The 15,752-nt window shown below is 46.8% G+C and overlaps 1 protein-coding gene across 1 annotated transcript in view; it reads left to right on the top strand.

Moving 5' to 3' along the window:
• Positions 1 to 2,089: 2,089 nt before the first annotated feature.
• Positions 2,090 to 15,752, top strand: part of LBH (limb bud and heart development) — a 71,733-nt gene continuing 58,070 nt past the window's right edge. The window contains exons 1-2 of the mRNA XM_010157982.1: positions 2,090 to 2,179; positions 5,982 to 6,189. Of these exons, the coding sequence (XP_010156284.1) occupies positions 2,090 to 2,179; positions 5,982 to 6,189 (298 nt within the window). The remainder of the gene's footprint in view (positions 2,180 to 5,981; positions 6,190 to 15,752) is intronic.

Raw genomic sequence — 15,752 nt, 5'->3', positions numbered from 1 at the left:
GGAAAAAGGGCAAGAACTGCCTGAGCACCAGGGATGGATGATCAGAGGGAGGAGGCAACGGCGGGAGTGCTGCTTTCCTTTTGGGCAGGGAAGGGTCCAAGGGCTCAACTCTGTCTTTTAAGTGCTGTCTTGGGGTGTAGGAAAAGTTTGCACAGCTGCGCCCGTGGTCACCACTCCAGGAAAGGGTCTCTATTCCAGACCCCCAGTCCCACAGTGTTGTCAGGCAATGGTGTGGCCCACTGGATGCTGCAGGAATAAAAGCATGTGTCCAGAAAATATACGTATTTTACTGACTAGTTGGTTTGTGGTGTCCTGATACGGTATCCCTGGGGAGGGGTACATGTTCAAGCACAGGCAGGGAGCTCAAAACTCTCTTTCTATCAGGCAGAATCTGTCCCTCTTCTACTCTGCTGTGGCTCTGGGAACATTCAGGCTGTGTGAGCTGGGGGATGCCCAGATCAGGGGTTTGGTTCAGCGTCTTGCTGAGTTTTGGAGCCTGGTTCTGCTCTCCTGGTGTGTGTGTGTGTATGTAGCAGGAAGCGTGCCGTTTAATTCAGCATTTCCTGGGTTCAAGGGTGGCACTTCATGGCTTTTCCCTAAGCTGATGAATGCCCATGGGGTTGGGTCCTGGCCCACAGCTGAGCTCAAGTATCTCCTGGGTCTGCCGTGCTCTTTTTTAAATATGATGCAGTGGGAGTGAAAGTCTCTGCGATATCACGCTGCTCTGTACTGCAGCTAATTAAAGTAATTGTGAAGGGTTTTGTAGTAATTGCAGATATTGTAAAATTTAGTTTTGTGGGGTAATTGGTAATGTAAGCCTGAAACACGTTATCCTTAAGATGTTTTAGTTTGCACCTCTCAGTAGGAACAGCCTTTACAAAGAGGCTTTTGTGTGTGAAGCAGGACCAGAATTAATGGCAGCATTTAGTCGTGCCTAAAAGGGTGCTTGCTGTGGCAGGTGGCAGGGCGGCGTAACCGATGATGCCTACGTTCTGCGTGCTGCAGGAGGCTCCGTCAGCCAGTAGCTGCTGTACCTGACAGATGCCAGCTAGGGAGAATGAAATGTCCAGGGCCAAAACCCATCCAGGGCTGAGGTATTCCCACCTGAGATGAACATGGTTCCTTCAGTCTGTAGGTCAAATGGAGTGGTTCAGGCTCTGTTTGCTACTACATGTTTAATACGCATTAGGAAGTTTTCAGGCATCCTCAAATTTTTCCATAGAATGCTGTAGCTGTAAATCTCAAATGTGAGGAAAATCCTAACGCCGTAGAGACGCCGCTACCCAGCCACGGGCCGGGCTGTGCTCCCTGCAGTGGGGACTGCAGCACAGCTCTCATGCCGCTGCTCCGGGGTGCTGAAGTGCCCATTGGAACCGGGAGGGTGCGAGGGCCAGCGCTGCAATGCATCAGGTGCCAAGCAACACAGCACAGGATGCCTGATGGGCACATAAGCAGCTCAGGTTCCTAAGTCTCAGATTTAAATGAGGTGTAAGTGCCAAACCTTCCCTGACGCATTTGAAAATCCCACTCAATACCTCTCTGAACACTCAGGCAAGTAAAGACTGCTGAAAATCTGGCCCTTAGGCACCAATAAAGCTGGTGTGTCTGATACTAACAGTTTAAAAAGAAGTGCTGGCTCATAGCTAAATGGAAGAGACATCTGGGAAGAGCAAATATTGAAGATGTTACGAAGAATCAGAATGGAATTTTAATTCAAGACTGATACTTCCATGAGTAAATTTTTTTGGTCAACAAACGCAATTTCTGAGCTCATATATTAGTAATGAACTGGTTGCTGTAAACATAGGAGGGCTCATATTTTCCTGCTGGAGACTCTGGGACTCCATGGGGGTCCTCTCTGCTGTCCCAGTGGGGGCAACTGGGGTCGATGCCCTGCTCTGCATCATGGCACGCAGTGGTATCAGCTGGCTTGTAGGGCCAAGGGAACACTTCTTTGGGGGCTGTTTAGAAAGGACAATCTGTAACACAATTATTTCAACAAATATGAAAAGCCAAAATCTTCTGTTGAATTAACTGCGGGGCCAAAGCTCAGAGCTGAGTTTTCCAATTCTGATTTAATATTTGCAGCATGACAGAGGTGATGAACACACGGGAACCGGTGATGGAGGAATTCGCGCTCAGCCAGACTCCTGAGGAAGAAGGAGGCCCTTCAAGCCAGGTAACTTTAGAAAAACTGGAAACTATCCCGAGTTGCTTTTCAAAAGCGATGTAATGCAACCAGTAGCTGTTACACACATAGCTGTCGAATTGCAGAGCACAGCTGCCAGAAGAATAAGCCCTTAAATACATGTTTGATCCTATTTATTTTTAAAAGATAAGAGTTCTGGAGGGAGGGTTTTGTTGGGTGCCAGGCCTCCGGGGCACAGTGGCATCACTCACAGTGATGCCTTGCCCCTGTGGGGATGCAGGCAAAGAGGGTGTTTGTCACTCAGAGTTCAGATCTGAGCAGCCATCACATGATGAAGGCCTCCAGCCACTACTGTGATGCAGCTTTTATACAGCCACCTTTGTAACAAGCTAAGTTTCCTCAGGCTCAGAGGGAGATCCCTTTTTAGAAAAGAGAGCGTTTGAAACGGTGTAATTCTCATAAATGGCTGTGGCAGCGCAGCAGCTGCACTGGTCAGGGCCATTTACTGCCAGGCACAAGAGCATTTTCTGTCCCCAGACGGTCTCAGACACCCACTCGCGTACCTGCCTGCAGTGCTGGCTCCAGCAGGAGGGATCACGATGCCTTGAGTCCTCCCCCACGACAACCCCCACATCCTGGTTTGTGCTCTGTGGTTGCGCTCGTGGCTCTCGGTGTCACTGCTGGGGACAAACCACCAAAACGTGTCCTGCGTGACCCGAGCTGCTTCTCAGCACAGGGTGTGTTATTGCAAGCAGGCTCAGGAAGCTACTGTAGGAGAAGCCTGTTGCAGGTTGAAGTCAAGCGTTTGGAAGCCAGGGAAGTCAGAACTGAATTTTGCAAATTGTTTTCAGGTCACCTGTACACTTAATGGCTGTATACAACTAAAGACTGTACCTCAGGCTTTCCCCTGCCTCAGCGACCGCACAGGATGGATGCTGCTCACTCAGAGAGCACACTTTCAATGTTCCTTTTCCTCTTTTTCACTGAGTCCCAGGTTTTCACTGTTGTGTTAGTGTATATTGTCCAAACTCTGTGCCAACTCCGACTGCACCTATGTCTTTATGGTGTCTCCCTGATCATATGCTCAAGAGGTTTTCCCCCAGCTCCTTCACCCTACTCCTCTGGGAGAAGGTGATACCATCCACGTTTTAGTGATGGCCAATTGAGGCAAAAAAGCAAAAAGAAATGAAAAGTAGCATAAAGTCATAGCAGGAAAACTAGGTTTCTTCCAGCAACTTCCAAGCACTCTGGCCAGGAGACTGGTCCTTCTCTTCCTGCGGTCTCCTGCCCACTCGTCACACAATCCAGCTTCCGCAGAAAAACACAGTGAGGCCCAGCAGGCAGCTCTGCTTCCTGCCAGTCCTGACTCATTCCTGGAGGGACACGGTAAATACTGGGCTCCGGTGGAAAAAAACATTACGCGATTGGTGTGAGAAAAGACCATTTGAGAATGACACAAACAAAAATAGCCGAGCTGAGGCTGCACAGGTGCCTCTCCTAAATTTTGTTGCAGCCGTAAGAATCATCTCTTAGCACATTTTTAGACCGGCGTGTCATTTCCTAGGGCTTCACAAAGCAGATGAAAAAGCAGGAATTTTGTTGCATTGAATCTTCCTGCCTTGGATTGCCACTGGGTTTGGGGATGGGGTGGCTCTCCCGCAGCCCCCTGCATCCAAGCAGACTGAGCAGCAGCCTTGGGAAGAGCTCCCTGTCACCTGCATGTGCAGCCCGGGGAGGAAAGGAGGCCATTTGCCCACAGTTTTATGGCTGTTTTCTCCTGGATGAGCCATGAGACTCAGGAAGCTGGGCTTCACCATGGGTCTGAAGAAGAGTGCACTGCTGCTCAGGGGTGTCTCTGGACCTGTCCTGGCCAAGGGGGTTTCACTTTGTCTCAGATTTGGAAATAGCAGGATCCTATCAGCCACTTCCTAAAAATTCCTCCCAGTCAAGACAGCTGCTGTGGAAATTTCTTTCCCAGTTCTAAACAGCTCAGGAGGAAGCTGTGTAATGGGAAGCTGGGGGAAACTTTTCTGATAGGCAGCATGAGCAGCGTTGCTTGGTCAGAACGAGTTACGCCCATGTGAGTGCAGCTCAGGGGGGCACTGAGAAGGTTTACTGATTCACTTGGTCTAGCTGCACTGAAGGGGCTTTCTCACATAGAAAATTCCTTCTTAATAGTGTCTCACTTTGCAACACTAACATTTTTTACCTTCATGCAGGTTTGCAAAGAGTAATGAATCCCCACAACACTACTGTGAGGAGCGAAGGCATGAGGGGAATTGTTGTCCTTTGCCATCCCCAGAAGTCAGATACAGGCGTCACAGCAATGATAAAAATGTGCTTGCTGCTTCCTGGACATGTAGGAAGAGAATTGCCATCCCAAGGGCTTGCCTTCCCGTGCCAGCTCTGATGCCACGTGGAACAGCTAAACCCTGAGGTCTTAGAGAGAGTGCTAATGGGATGAAGGAAGGTTGCAAACGCCAAGGAGCAACACCTCCAGTGGGTTATGACACTACATTCCCCAGGTCCCTGGTGAAGTCCTGGAGGATGTGCCCTGTTTTATGGTGGTTAGGGAACACCCGTGTGTTTCTCCCTGTGCTCGTAGCAGGAGCTGTGCAGAGACCGGCTCACATAACCAGCAGTGTTCCATCTAACCAGATGCCCCAGTTCAGTGATGAACTTGTTGCAAATGCGTGGGGAGGTTCCCACAGGACACAGCAAACCTGTGGAGTGCTGGGATGGTTCTTACTCTCAACTCCTAGTTCAGTCCCCTGGTCTGCACCTTGATTTTATTGCTACAAATAAAATAAAATAAAGCTCAGCTAGCAAAGGGAAATTTACAGCCTATTAATGTGGGTACAGGGATGTTTGAGAAGCTAGGAAATAAGTTTTCAGGAAATCAGCAACAGTTTGTCTTACATTAACATCCTGGAGGAGGTGGAATAATTTTTCCTCAAAATAAAAAAACAAACAGGAAACCCAGAAAAAAAAAAACCAAACTCAATCCAAAACAAAGTACCCTGAGAGATTTAAATGAACCAGCTATGTTGAAAACAAGAGAGCACTTTTATGTGCTACAATATCCCTCACTAAAAAGGCATACCTCAGCTTCAAGCTCTAATCGCTGCGTAGTGTTTGACCTGCAGCTTCAATGTGACAAATGAATATAATAGCTGGCACCATCCTCTGTGTAAAGACGATCTCTGAGGCTATCTGTTTTGCATGAAAGCATCATAAAACAGTGGTTTGCATTACAGACAGTAGCTCTGCAGAATGGTGGCTTCTTAATAAACTGTCACCGCATGAAAACATGAATTTCCTATCAGAGTGAAAGAACAGCAGCTGGAAGGGCTACAGCAGCCTTTTTGCTTAGCATTACAGCAACGATCCCTGTGTCCTGAAAACCCACCAGAACTGAAACACAAGTGTTTGGAAACATAATGAATTTTGTCTCCTAAGTCTCCATTTTTACTACACATGTCAGATCGCGTAAGTCACGGCGATGATCTGCTCAACACGCTGGTGAGCAAAGTTGGGTTTCTGGTCTTGGACTTGGCCCAACAAGGGTTAGCATGTGCAGGGGAGAGTATTGTGAGACCTATTAGTTCCTCTGCATCTACACTTGGCTGACAAGGGGATGGATTCACTGGCCTTTGAAATCCTCCCTGTGCAGGACTGCTTGCCCCGCACCTGTTTGAAGGGTTCTTTTGGTAGACGTGGGAGTGCCTGTCAGATATAGAAAGGATACTAAGATGGAACATGTATTCTACTTGCTCTGAATATGCATCCCTGGGCACAGCTTTGATGGACACGTCCCCAAATGTCTCACTAGGTCTTCCCAGACTCGCGTGAGAAGTACCCCAAGCTGTCCAAAAGACTGCCTTCCATCGTGGTGGAGCCAACCGAGTCCGGGGAGGTGGAGAGTGGGGAGCTGCGTTGGCCTCCTGATGACCTGAAATCAGCAGAGGACAAGGGTCTTCATGGTGACCAAAGAGTCTGTGTCCAGCAGCAGCAGCAGCAGCAACAGATGGATCTGGAAGGTCTGAATGAGTAATTTTGATCTTTATTCCCCATAGGAAAATAGCTGTTTCAGGCCGTGCCATGCGCTGAAGTCAGTTGTGTACGAAAGAGCAGTAGGTGCTTGAAAGCACCCAGAAACACCTGCACTGGAAAGGGAGTCCTGTGAACCCCAAATTTCCTTGTAGCTTTTGAGCCTATTGTTTTTTTAATCCACATTAGGCTCGGTGCTGGCCACTGGCATGGCCAACAGGTACTTCACTGCACATCAGTGGTTCACTCTAGGAAACAGTAATCCTGCTCAATAGCATGTATCTACCCTCCTGTCTCCTAGCCTAGAAGCAAAGTGTTTCACAGATGCACATTTTCAAAGCATCATGGTGTCCCAGGGGTGGATTAATGTAGCAGGAGCTCACAAGTGTGTAGATATGACTAGTATTGTCTCTGTGGGGTATATATGGCTAAAGATAAGAGCTTGTTAGAGTGTAGCTTATACAGTGAATGCTCCAGTGCGGAACTGGTCCATTTATTTCTGGATTTTTTAATTTCAGTGCTCTCCTTTTCCCTTAAAGTGGGACATGGTTTCCATTTCAGTGCACCATTTGCCACCCAAATGCACAGAGACAGCAGCCAGGATGGAGTGCAAGATGCACCTTCCCTTCAAAGGGGCGATGACAAATGGTCTGATCTTGAAGTGTCAAGTCACCTGCTGTTCCAGCTGACATTTCTGGGTGGTGGCCACCACAGGGTTTCATCATTCCAGAAGAAACAGGAGCCAAATCTAAGGGCTGGCCTCTAGGTTGCGAGTGATGGCCTCTGTGTGGTTTTGTGCAGTGATGTTAGGACTCATTATGTCTTCAGGACTGAGAGTTTGAGCAGATTGCGCTAAGACAGCAGGTAGCCCTCCCACTCTGGTGGCTCTCCTGCTTTTAATAAGAGGGATCATCACTTTATCGGACTACCTGTCCTGTAATGTCAGGCTGTGATACACTCAGAGTACCGTACTCCAGGTTTAACCACTGGTTTGCAGGTAGATCAAATTGCTTATGTCAAGTCCGAGGACCCTGATGGGTGGAGGAGGGAGTCAAATGAAGGCTGTCGTACCTGTATGGGGAAATAAATGCTGATGAACCATTTCTTTGCAGATACTTTAGCGCACCCAGCTCAAGAAGTGGAAGACAGTACAGATACTCTGGAAAGCAGAACTGAAGAGGATGAGTAGGGACTCCGTGGCCTCAGAAGTGAAACTTCATTGTGAATGTTGTTGGAAAGCTAACACACTCTGAAGACATGTCAAAGTAATCTGTATTTAAATCTGCAAGGGTTTTATTTAGTTAGTACCTGGTAAGAAGCATCTGGGCTTTAGAACTGTTCTTTTAAACCTTTTGATTTTCAGGCTGGGATTCATATTATTTGTTTAATTTTTCCTTGGGAAACAATGGGACACGTTAGGAAATACGAGATTATCAAGGAAAAGTGCTCCTACTTTCAATTAGCACATTTCATTGGATTTACCTTTTTCAAGCAAGGCTACTTTCAGGTATAAACAGCAGGACAAAGGGGTTACATTTCTACAGGAGGGATGTCTTAAATCTAAAACCTTTCTTGTTTTTAGCCATTTAAAACTAGCACTGTGATATTATGGACAATAGATGTAATATAATGTCACCATTTGGTTTTGTAACTTTTGTATAGAGACGCAGGTGTAAGATTTGCCTCCAGGCTGCTGCCCCGTGGCAGCCCAGAGCAGTTCTCTCCCTTTGGCTAACCTGTGCAAATTCGGATGAACCAGCCTTTTCTTAGCCGCCTTTTCAACAAGGCTGATGCCTTTCGGAAACGCTTTCTCGCTGTACATTGATGAAGCGGAGTAGCTAGTCACTGGTGTTTGTGGAGTGAGGCCGTCTGTTGTAGGCTTGCTGGGGTGGGTCGTGCTGTTCGTGCACTGTTCGGGCCCAGGTCCAGCCATGGCGTGGCGCATGCTTCTCTCCCGTGAAGCCAACGAGATGGCTCCCGCTTCTGCCAGGGCTGGGTTTGTCCCACCTTGTTAATAGAAATTGTTGTGACAATTCTGCTTTTGGTATGTTTTGCGTATAACGTAGGTGCAGAGGGCCGGCTGTTCCTCCTTCAAACCAAGACAGGCGGTTGGTGGTGGGTGATGGGGGCTCTATAGCACAGCCCAAACCTGCCCTCCATTCTGCCTGATGCTGGTCCCTCCCTGAGCCATCACAGTAGGAGGGGATGGAGGAGGCCTGAGGCAGTGGGACACACACCAGCCTGCCTCCTTCTCCCTTGTTGCTGCCGGTGGGAGCATGGGTGCCGGGGGTGTCCTCACACGTGGTATGTTCCCCTCGGCTTAAGTTGCATGGACTCCTCAGCTTTGGTTACACGACCACCTCCTGGAGACCAGAGCTTATGGTGGGACAAGGTACCTCTGGACACCTTGGGCCTCCAATGGATTTTTCTTGGGGATTTGGGGGCCATTTTGACAGGGGTGAATCCTTTTGTGCTGGATTCAGTCAGGAAAGAGTTAACTCTCTTTACTGTGGTCACGCCGTACCCTGTGGTTTTACCTATGTGACCACGGTAAAAAGTTAAACCACGACACCGTTCCTGCACGGGGACTTCCCAAAGACTCCCTTCCCCCATCCCAGGAGAAGCCCCAATCTTGGCCCAAAACACTACCCTTCGGACAGTGTTGGTGGAGACAGATAATGCATGTACTCACAAGGGTTTGACTGTGTCAGTGACGAGTGTCCGTAAACTACGAAGTTGGCTTTCTCCATCTCTGCAGGGCTGGATGGGGTCTGTACTTCCAATTAACGTTGCAGCCGGAAGAAGCCACTCACTGTAGGTGGAACAGAATAACAGGATTTCTTTCAGCATTAACTCCTAAGTTGACTTCCAAGAGCTTTCTTTTTTCCAGTAATAATTTTCTCTAATGGTAACTTTTAATTGTGTGATGGTGGATGAAATTTACTGGCCAGATATATTAATAAGATAAGTTTATACCTTCTTAGCAACCAAATTTAATATATTTACTTACAAAGAATTCTGTGCAATGAATGTTTAATACAAAGGAAAGAGACTATTTTACTTCAAAGCAACATTAATTTATGTACAAAACTATAGCTCATTATTTGGGGTGTTTGGGATCTAGAACCCTTTTTATAAGCAGTGTAGTATAGTATAATGTGATACTTAAACTTTGCTCTCTCAACCTATATAACAATCTGTTTTGCCTTCTTGATGTAGACTCTCTTACCTACGATGTCATAGAATAATTTTGTTGGATGAGTGGGATTCTGGTCAGAGCACCGAATTTCACCAGAGTAACTGAAGGTTTCAGAACACCTCCTAAATCTGGCTGCCGTCCCTGTCACCTCCTTCGGTGGTGACAGTTTTCTGGTGAAGCCAACAAAGCGAGAGCAAGCTCGGGCTCCGTGTTTGGGTACCACACGAGCAGCGAGAGGAGGTCCCGGGCTCAGACTCCTCTGCAGCTGGTCGTGGTGGGAGGAAGGCTGTGCTGGCGAGGCAGCCGGGTGGATGCGAGGTGCTCTTTAAACGCTGCTTTTGGGTTGACTGTCAAGAAGTTTTACAAAGCTCTGGGGGAAAAACACCAACGGTGACGACATATTTTTAGCTGTGCAATTTCCTTTCAATCTGCGTCTGCCCAGTTCCTTGAGGAATGACGTTAGACATATCACTTAATTTGCTTTTCACTTTATAAAAGGAAAAACAGTTGTTTGAAACACTTCCCCCAATTTTATGTGCTCTCTATCTGCTTTCAGACGCTCCCTCCCTTCCTGCTCTGGATGGCTCTTATCCTATTTCCACCTGAGGTCAATGGCACTTCCCTAAATAAGTTTCCCAAAGAAACAACAAAATTCTACATAGAACCTGGAAAAACTCCATGCAGCAGTACTTCTTTCATCTTAGTATGTAAAGCTACAGCCCATACAGAAATGCCAGATTTCCTCCTTCCAGCCTAATTACTCCTCTCTTTCCTTCTCCCTCTTTCATGCTGCTCCCTTGAAGTAATTTTCCTGAAGCAAGTGGATGCTTCAAGCTAAAGCTTTCTCCTAGTGTGACCTCAGTTTAACAACCAGGCAAAGCCAAACTCCTCCTCCCATTTTTATTTTTCTGAACATGGGCCAGAGGCCCTAAAATAGGAGAGCAAGATAGAGAGAAAATTGTTTTATACAAACAAGCCCTATTTATTCAACTTGCAGGTCTATGAATGTCCACTTAATTTGTCTGTGTGCAAGTGTTGTCTTTCTAATAAACTCAATAGTTGTTTTGTATTTTTTTCTGGATTAAAAGCTTTGTAGAAACTAAAAAGGAAAAAAAAAGACATTCAGTCATATTTTTCTAGTCTAGCTTGTAGAATATTTCATGTAGTGCAGAAAGGAGGTTTTATGGAGTAAGACATTGTTGGATTTTGCTCTATTTCAGTTCTTTCTAATTTTGTAAAATGCCACCTGTACATAGTACTCCACTAATGTATGTCCTGTAGATGTATTACACCATTTAGCCTATTAAATGCCTATACTGGACCGATTGGAAGAAGCAGTGTACCCACAGTGTCTTGGTTTAAAAATGCAAAGGGTTATTTGTGGTGGTGGGCAGCTCCTGTCCTACCACTTTTACAGCTAATACAGGGGAACGAAGCCCGCTCTAAGCCTGCCTTTGCCCCACAGTATGCAAATACTCGCACTGGCCCTCCATCCCACATGCTCCTACACAGATAAATGCAGATTTACACCAATGGCAGTTGCCATCTCTGTCTCTTTCCTTTGAGCCCTTCCTAGACCAGACAGCTCAACACTCACTGCCTCTCTCTTGGGATTTTCTTGCTGCCCTGCTCTGTGCAGCCCCTTCACCCTGGGTGGTACCCTGCCTTGTGTGCTGGGCTAGCAGGGAGCCAGCCAGCTCGTCCTCATTCACCTTTTAATGCAATGCACATTTTTAACATTTTCTGGAAAGGCTGATGTGGAGCCCAGCAGGAACTCACATTACTGGAAACCTACACCATGGGCAAGGAGAGCGGGGTCAGGTGGCAGAAAAGATGAGAGGCAGAGATAGTCTGCCCATGAACAACCAATTTTTTCCCAAAACGTCAAGTTACCAAAAAGCAAACAATCAGATAACTGGGGGTTGAGACTCCCTCTTATTTTTCCAGTTCAAAAGTAGCTGCTGCTTGCTGAGATGGGCATGGCAAAAAGCATTGCTTGGGGTCAGAGCCAGTTTCCCCCTGGCAGGCTGGGGACCTGTGGCTGCAGGGCTGTGCCTGGTGAGCAGTGGTGGCATGGTTAGGGAAATTTTCTGTATCCCAGGCTGTAGGCAATGAGCCCAGCTTTCACATTGCAGCACTTGCAAACCTGATGCTTTGTGTCACTCGGTAATGGAATTTCCATGCGCGGTGCATGGAAAATCTCATGTCCAGGCATATATTACCCAGGGGGTGGGGTGGTAGAGGGACTGACACTACCTCCTTCTCACCTTCCTAGGAGCCGTCTCTTCCTTTTGGGGTTTCCCTGCATGGTTTATAGTGTTCAGCCACATAAGGATACAGCAGGTGCTACCAGATGGCTCCAGGGGTGCAACTTCTCCTGGTGCTGATTTTTACGTCCCTGAGGGCTGTGCTGAGTCCTGCCTGTTTTATCTCCTTGAGTCTGAAGGCAGGGGGAGTTTATCCGTAATTAATTATATGGGATGAGCATGACAACACTGTTGTCTCGCTCCTAATATATTTTACACTGAATCCTCAGATTCATTTAATGTTGTCCCATTGACATATTATGAGATATTTTCCTTTATCTTTAATCAGACATCTGCTTAGTAGTTCCTTCTTTGAGATGTATTCTGCTTGACACTCCTGGCTAAAGGAACAAATAATATTTCATTGGAATTAGCCTTTATTTAAACCACTGCTAAGAGATGGAAACTGGCTTTTATGATGTTAAACTGAAAAAGGTCATGTGTAAATCAAATCAATCCTAATTTGTGTTTTTACCATCCTTTTTCCTTTTTTTTTTTTTTTTTCCCCAAGTCCGGTATTTGTGTGAATTCTTTCATGGCGAAAGGTGATCCCTGGCAGCTACAGGGAGCCATGACTCCCATAACAAGCACTTCCCTCACATTCATGTTATAAAACCTGTTCCTCACACGCACTGCTTCCACCACAAGTTAGAGCAGAGCACCCTTTTTCCCTTTGTCTTTGAAAACACACTGTGGTTTTTATTTCAGAGACAGTAACTCTCCAGTGTTTAAATTCACTCAGTTCTGGAAAACTAGGTTTTCAACAGTTTCTGGTTTTCTCTCTTTAAAAAATCATCATTGAAAAAAACCCCAACAAACTCGACACATCAAAAAGTTGCAATTTTCCTCGAAGAACACCAATAAAACATTTTACTCCATTTTCTCCAACATTTCTGCCGTGAAATGTCCGCAAACTTCACATCTAACCTTAACAGCTTCCCTCCTGGAGACCGTCCCTGAGCCCAGCCAGGTGGGTGGGCAGGAGCAGAGGAGTGGGGCCTCCAAGGAGGTGGGGACACAGACCAGGAGCTATTCTCCTCACGCTCAGCTTTCAGACCTTACACTACAAAGGACAAGGATCTTTTCATCCTGCCTGACAATTTGTGCCCACACACCAAAGGAAATCTGTTTAAAATGCCCAAGATTGCGGTAAGTCCATCCATTAAACGTATGTTTGCAATCAAGCCAGCATTCAGCTTGGGCATGGCTCCTGGAGTGTGACAAATTCTCTTTATGAATTAGTCATTTAATTTATGAAACAGAGGTTGGATATTGTCACACACCCACATGTCCTCCATACCCCTGACAACTGTACCCCCACGCATTACTATTCAGCAGGCAATGAAGCCATGAAAACCCATGGGATTGGGATGCTGCTGGGACATGCAGCCAGACCCAGGAGCTGGGGGAAGCTCCAGATACCACAGCACTGGAAACCTCAGAAGAATTTATGCTGCTGTTAACCATTTAATGATGATTTAAGCAGGAAGAAATAGGCACCTGTCTCATCAACCTAGCCTTCCTTTGGCAGCCCCCTACATCCTCCTAAATTCGCTCTTCAGGCTGGGGAGGTCTCGCAAGAACTGAACTGCAACTGAAAACACAAGGGCATCACAAAATAAACATGGGATGAAAACCAGCATCTCACGTTCTATTTCACCGGTATTGGTCTCCTTGGGTGTGCAGGGGGAAGCAGCCAGGTTTTTTTCCCCCAAATTTACAACTGAAGCAGAACAAAGCGAATTGGACACAAAAAAGGTCTACACATATCTGTGGAGTGCACTGGCTCTGGAAGCAGCATCGTTGTTTTTTCAATTTGCAACAGCCATGCCCAGCCACTAGCCCTCCCGTTCCCCAGCCGGGCACAGGCACAGCTGCTGTGGCTCATCCTCCTTGTGGGACCAAGGGCTGGGAGCTGCTGTGGAAGAGGTTTCTCTAAGTCTCAGCTGTTCCTGACCATCCTGGTTGTGGCTCAATGGTGTGGCCCAGAGGTGATGGGGCAGCATCCTTTGGGGGAACACGAACTAATCCTGCTCCTACAAAGGGTTTCTACGGAGAGGGAAGGGCAGCTCCTGGTGCCTTTTCCACCACAGAGCCCTCAAGGTACCACAGGGATGAACAGCCATTCCCACCATGCTGAAACCAATTTTGCCCCGCTTGGAACAAGAAGAAAACTTAAGATGGGGTTTGGGACACTAAAGACCAGGAGGACTTGGTGCTTAGAGCACAACCAGAAAACATGAGCAAAGGCAAAGAAGCCTTTGACTCTTGCTGGCCCCAGCACCTTCCTTCTAGCTCAGGGCCTCTCTTTGGTCCAAACCTGGTGCCCTCGGGTACCTTTAATGACTCTTTAATGTGGGGACGCATCTCAGATGGAAGAGGTGCCTCTCAAGTGTGATGGTAACTGAGGACACACATCTGAATTCCCTAGTCCACATGAAGGCTAAGGTGCTGCTTCCTATTTATAGCTGGACTGGGTTAAATAAAGTGCCTTATTCATCCCTGAGGTTTTAAACAAATTCCAGAGAGGACAAAGGGCGTTGTGTCTTTTTCCCCCACCCTTTTTTTTTTTTTTGGCCTAGTTTTTACATGCAGAGCTAAGACTTGTTCCAAGAGTGATTCAAAATAAGACTAGAAAATTATTTGCTGGCTCAGCATGACCCACTATCCTGCTAGAAATCATCAGTATGATTTTCATATGCATTCTGAGAAAAAGGAGTTATTAAAATAAGACAAAATTTTGATGTGTGGATACATTGCTTTGGGTCAACTGTAGCTGAGGGATGAGCTTGGGTACCAAGGGGAAGAAAAAAAGAATAAAATGAGGGTGTTTTAAACCCTGGTTTATAGAAATGTTCAGTAATATATTGAAATAAGCAGACCAAGAGAGGGTGCTTATCACACTAAGCTGTTGTCCCAAGTTCTCTGAGTCAGTATAGGTTTAATTGTATTCTTCCAAGTTTTTCTGGTTTCAAACAGGGCCGTGTGCCCTTCTCACCATGCAGAGCCACGGCGCGTTTGGGTAGCAAACAGGTGGAGGTGCTTCACTTTGAACAACACATCAAACTATATTGCTTTGGTGCTTACATTTCATTTCAGCAAATAGGAAGGAACCGACTCAACTCACAAATAGCCCAGACATGTACTTACCTTGTTTTCGCAATAGGTGATTTTGTCACAACCTAGCATCTGGCTCCAGTCGTGATAAACACTAATGTAACCGAGCCAAAGCTTTCCTTCCAAGTGATTCCATTTCAAACCGCTTAGGGTAGCAGCTGCCTTTTGGTTGCTTGGTGTTGGAGATATCCACACAATGCCTAACACAGCGGGCTCCGGTCTGCAAGCCGGAGGGTCCCCTGAAGCAGGAGAAAGCTGACAGGAGATGCCTGCAGTGTCTCTACCCATGCAGAGGTGCCTGGTCCACACCCCTGCTCCAGCTGTGTCCGCCCTGCATCGGGGCAGCTTTTGGCATATTGTCCTCCTCTTTGCTGCCGCCAGCCCTGCTCCTCCCTGCAGCCCACCCGCTCCTCTGGCAAGGACAACACCAGCAGGTTTTTGCTGTGTTCCCCACTGAGGGTGCCCAGGGCCAAACTGAGAGTGGGCTGAGGCCAAATGGGGCAGGTGAGATGGTCCAAGAGCTGCCCAACACATTTGCCTCAAAGCAGAGTAAAAACAAGAGCTCTGAGCCTCTCCGATTATCTTTCCTGCTTACTCTTGAGTTGCCAGAAAAACCATAGACAAATGAACTGATTTTTTTTTCCCCATCCAGAAAAGCTCACATGCTCTTATATGAAGACATAAAGTGTTTCTGCCATGCAGAACTCTGCCAAAGGCTGTGCTTGTTATTCCAGATTTACAATAAAAATTGTTCTGCAAATGACCTAGATACATAGAGTACAGCACTTAAGTGGGGATTTGGCTAAACCCAGCACACATATCTAATCAGAAGACATATACAGGCTTGGGAAAACGCTGCGATGTGATCTCACAATCTTAATATATGGGTGTGCATAGGCTACAGGAGAAGACACAGGAAATATGCTGCATT

The sequence above is a fragment of the Eurypyga helias genome, unplaced genomic scaffold, assembly GCF_000690775.1.
Source record: "Eurypyga helias isolate BGI_N326 unplaced genomic scaffold, ASM69077v1 scaffold15010, whole genome shotgun sequence".
Taxonomy (NCBI): domain Eukaryota; kingdom Metazoa; phylum Chordata; class Aves; order Eurypygiformes; family Eurypygidae; genus Eurypyga; species Eurypyga helias.
This window is presented reverse-complemented; position numbering and strand designations above follow the sequence as displayed.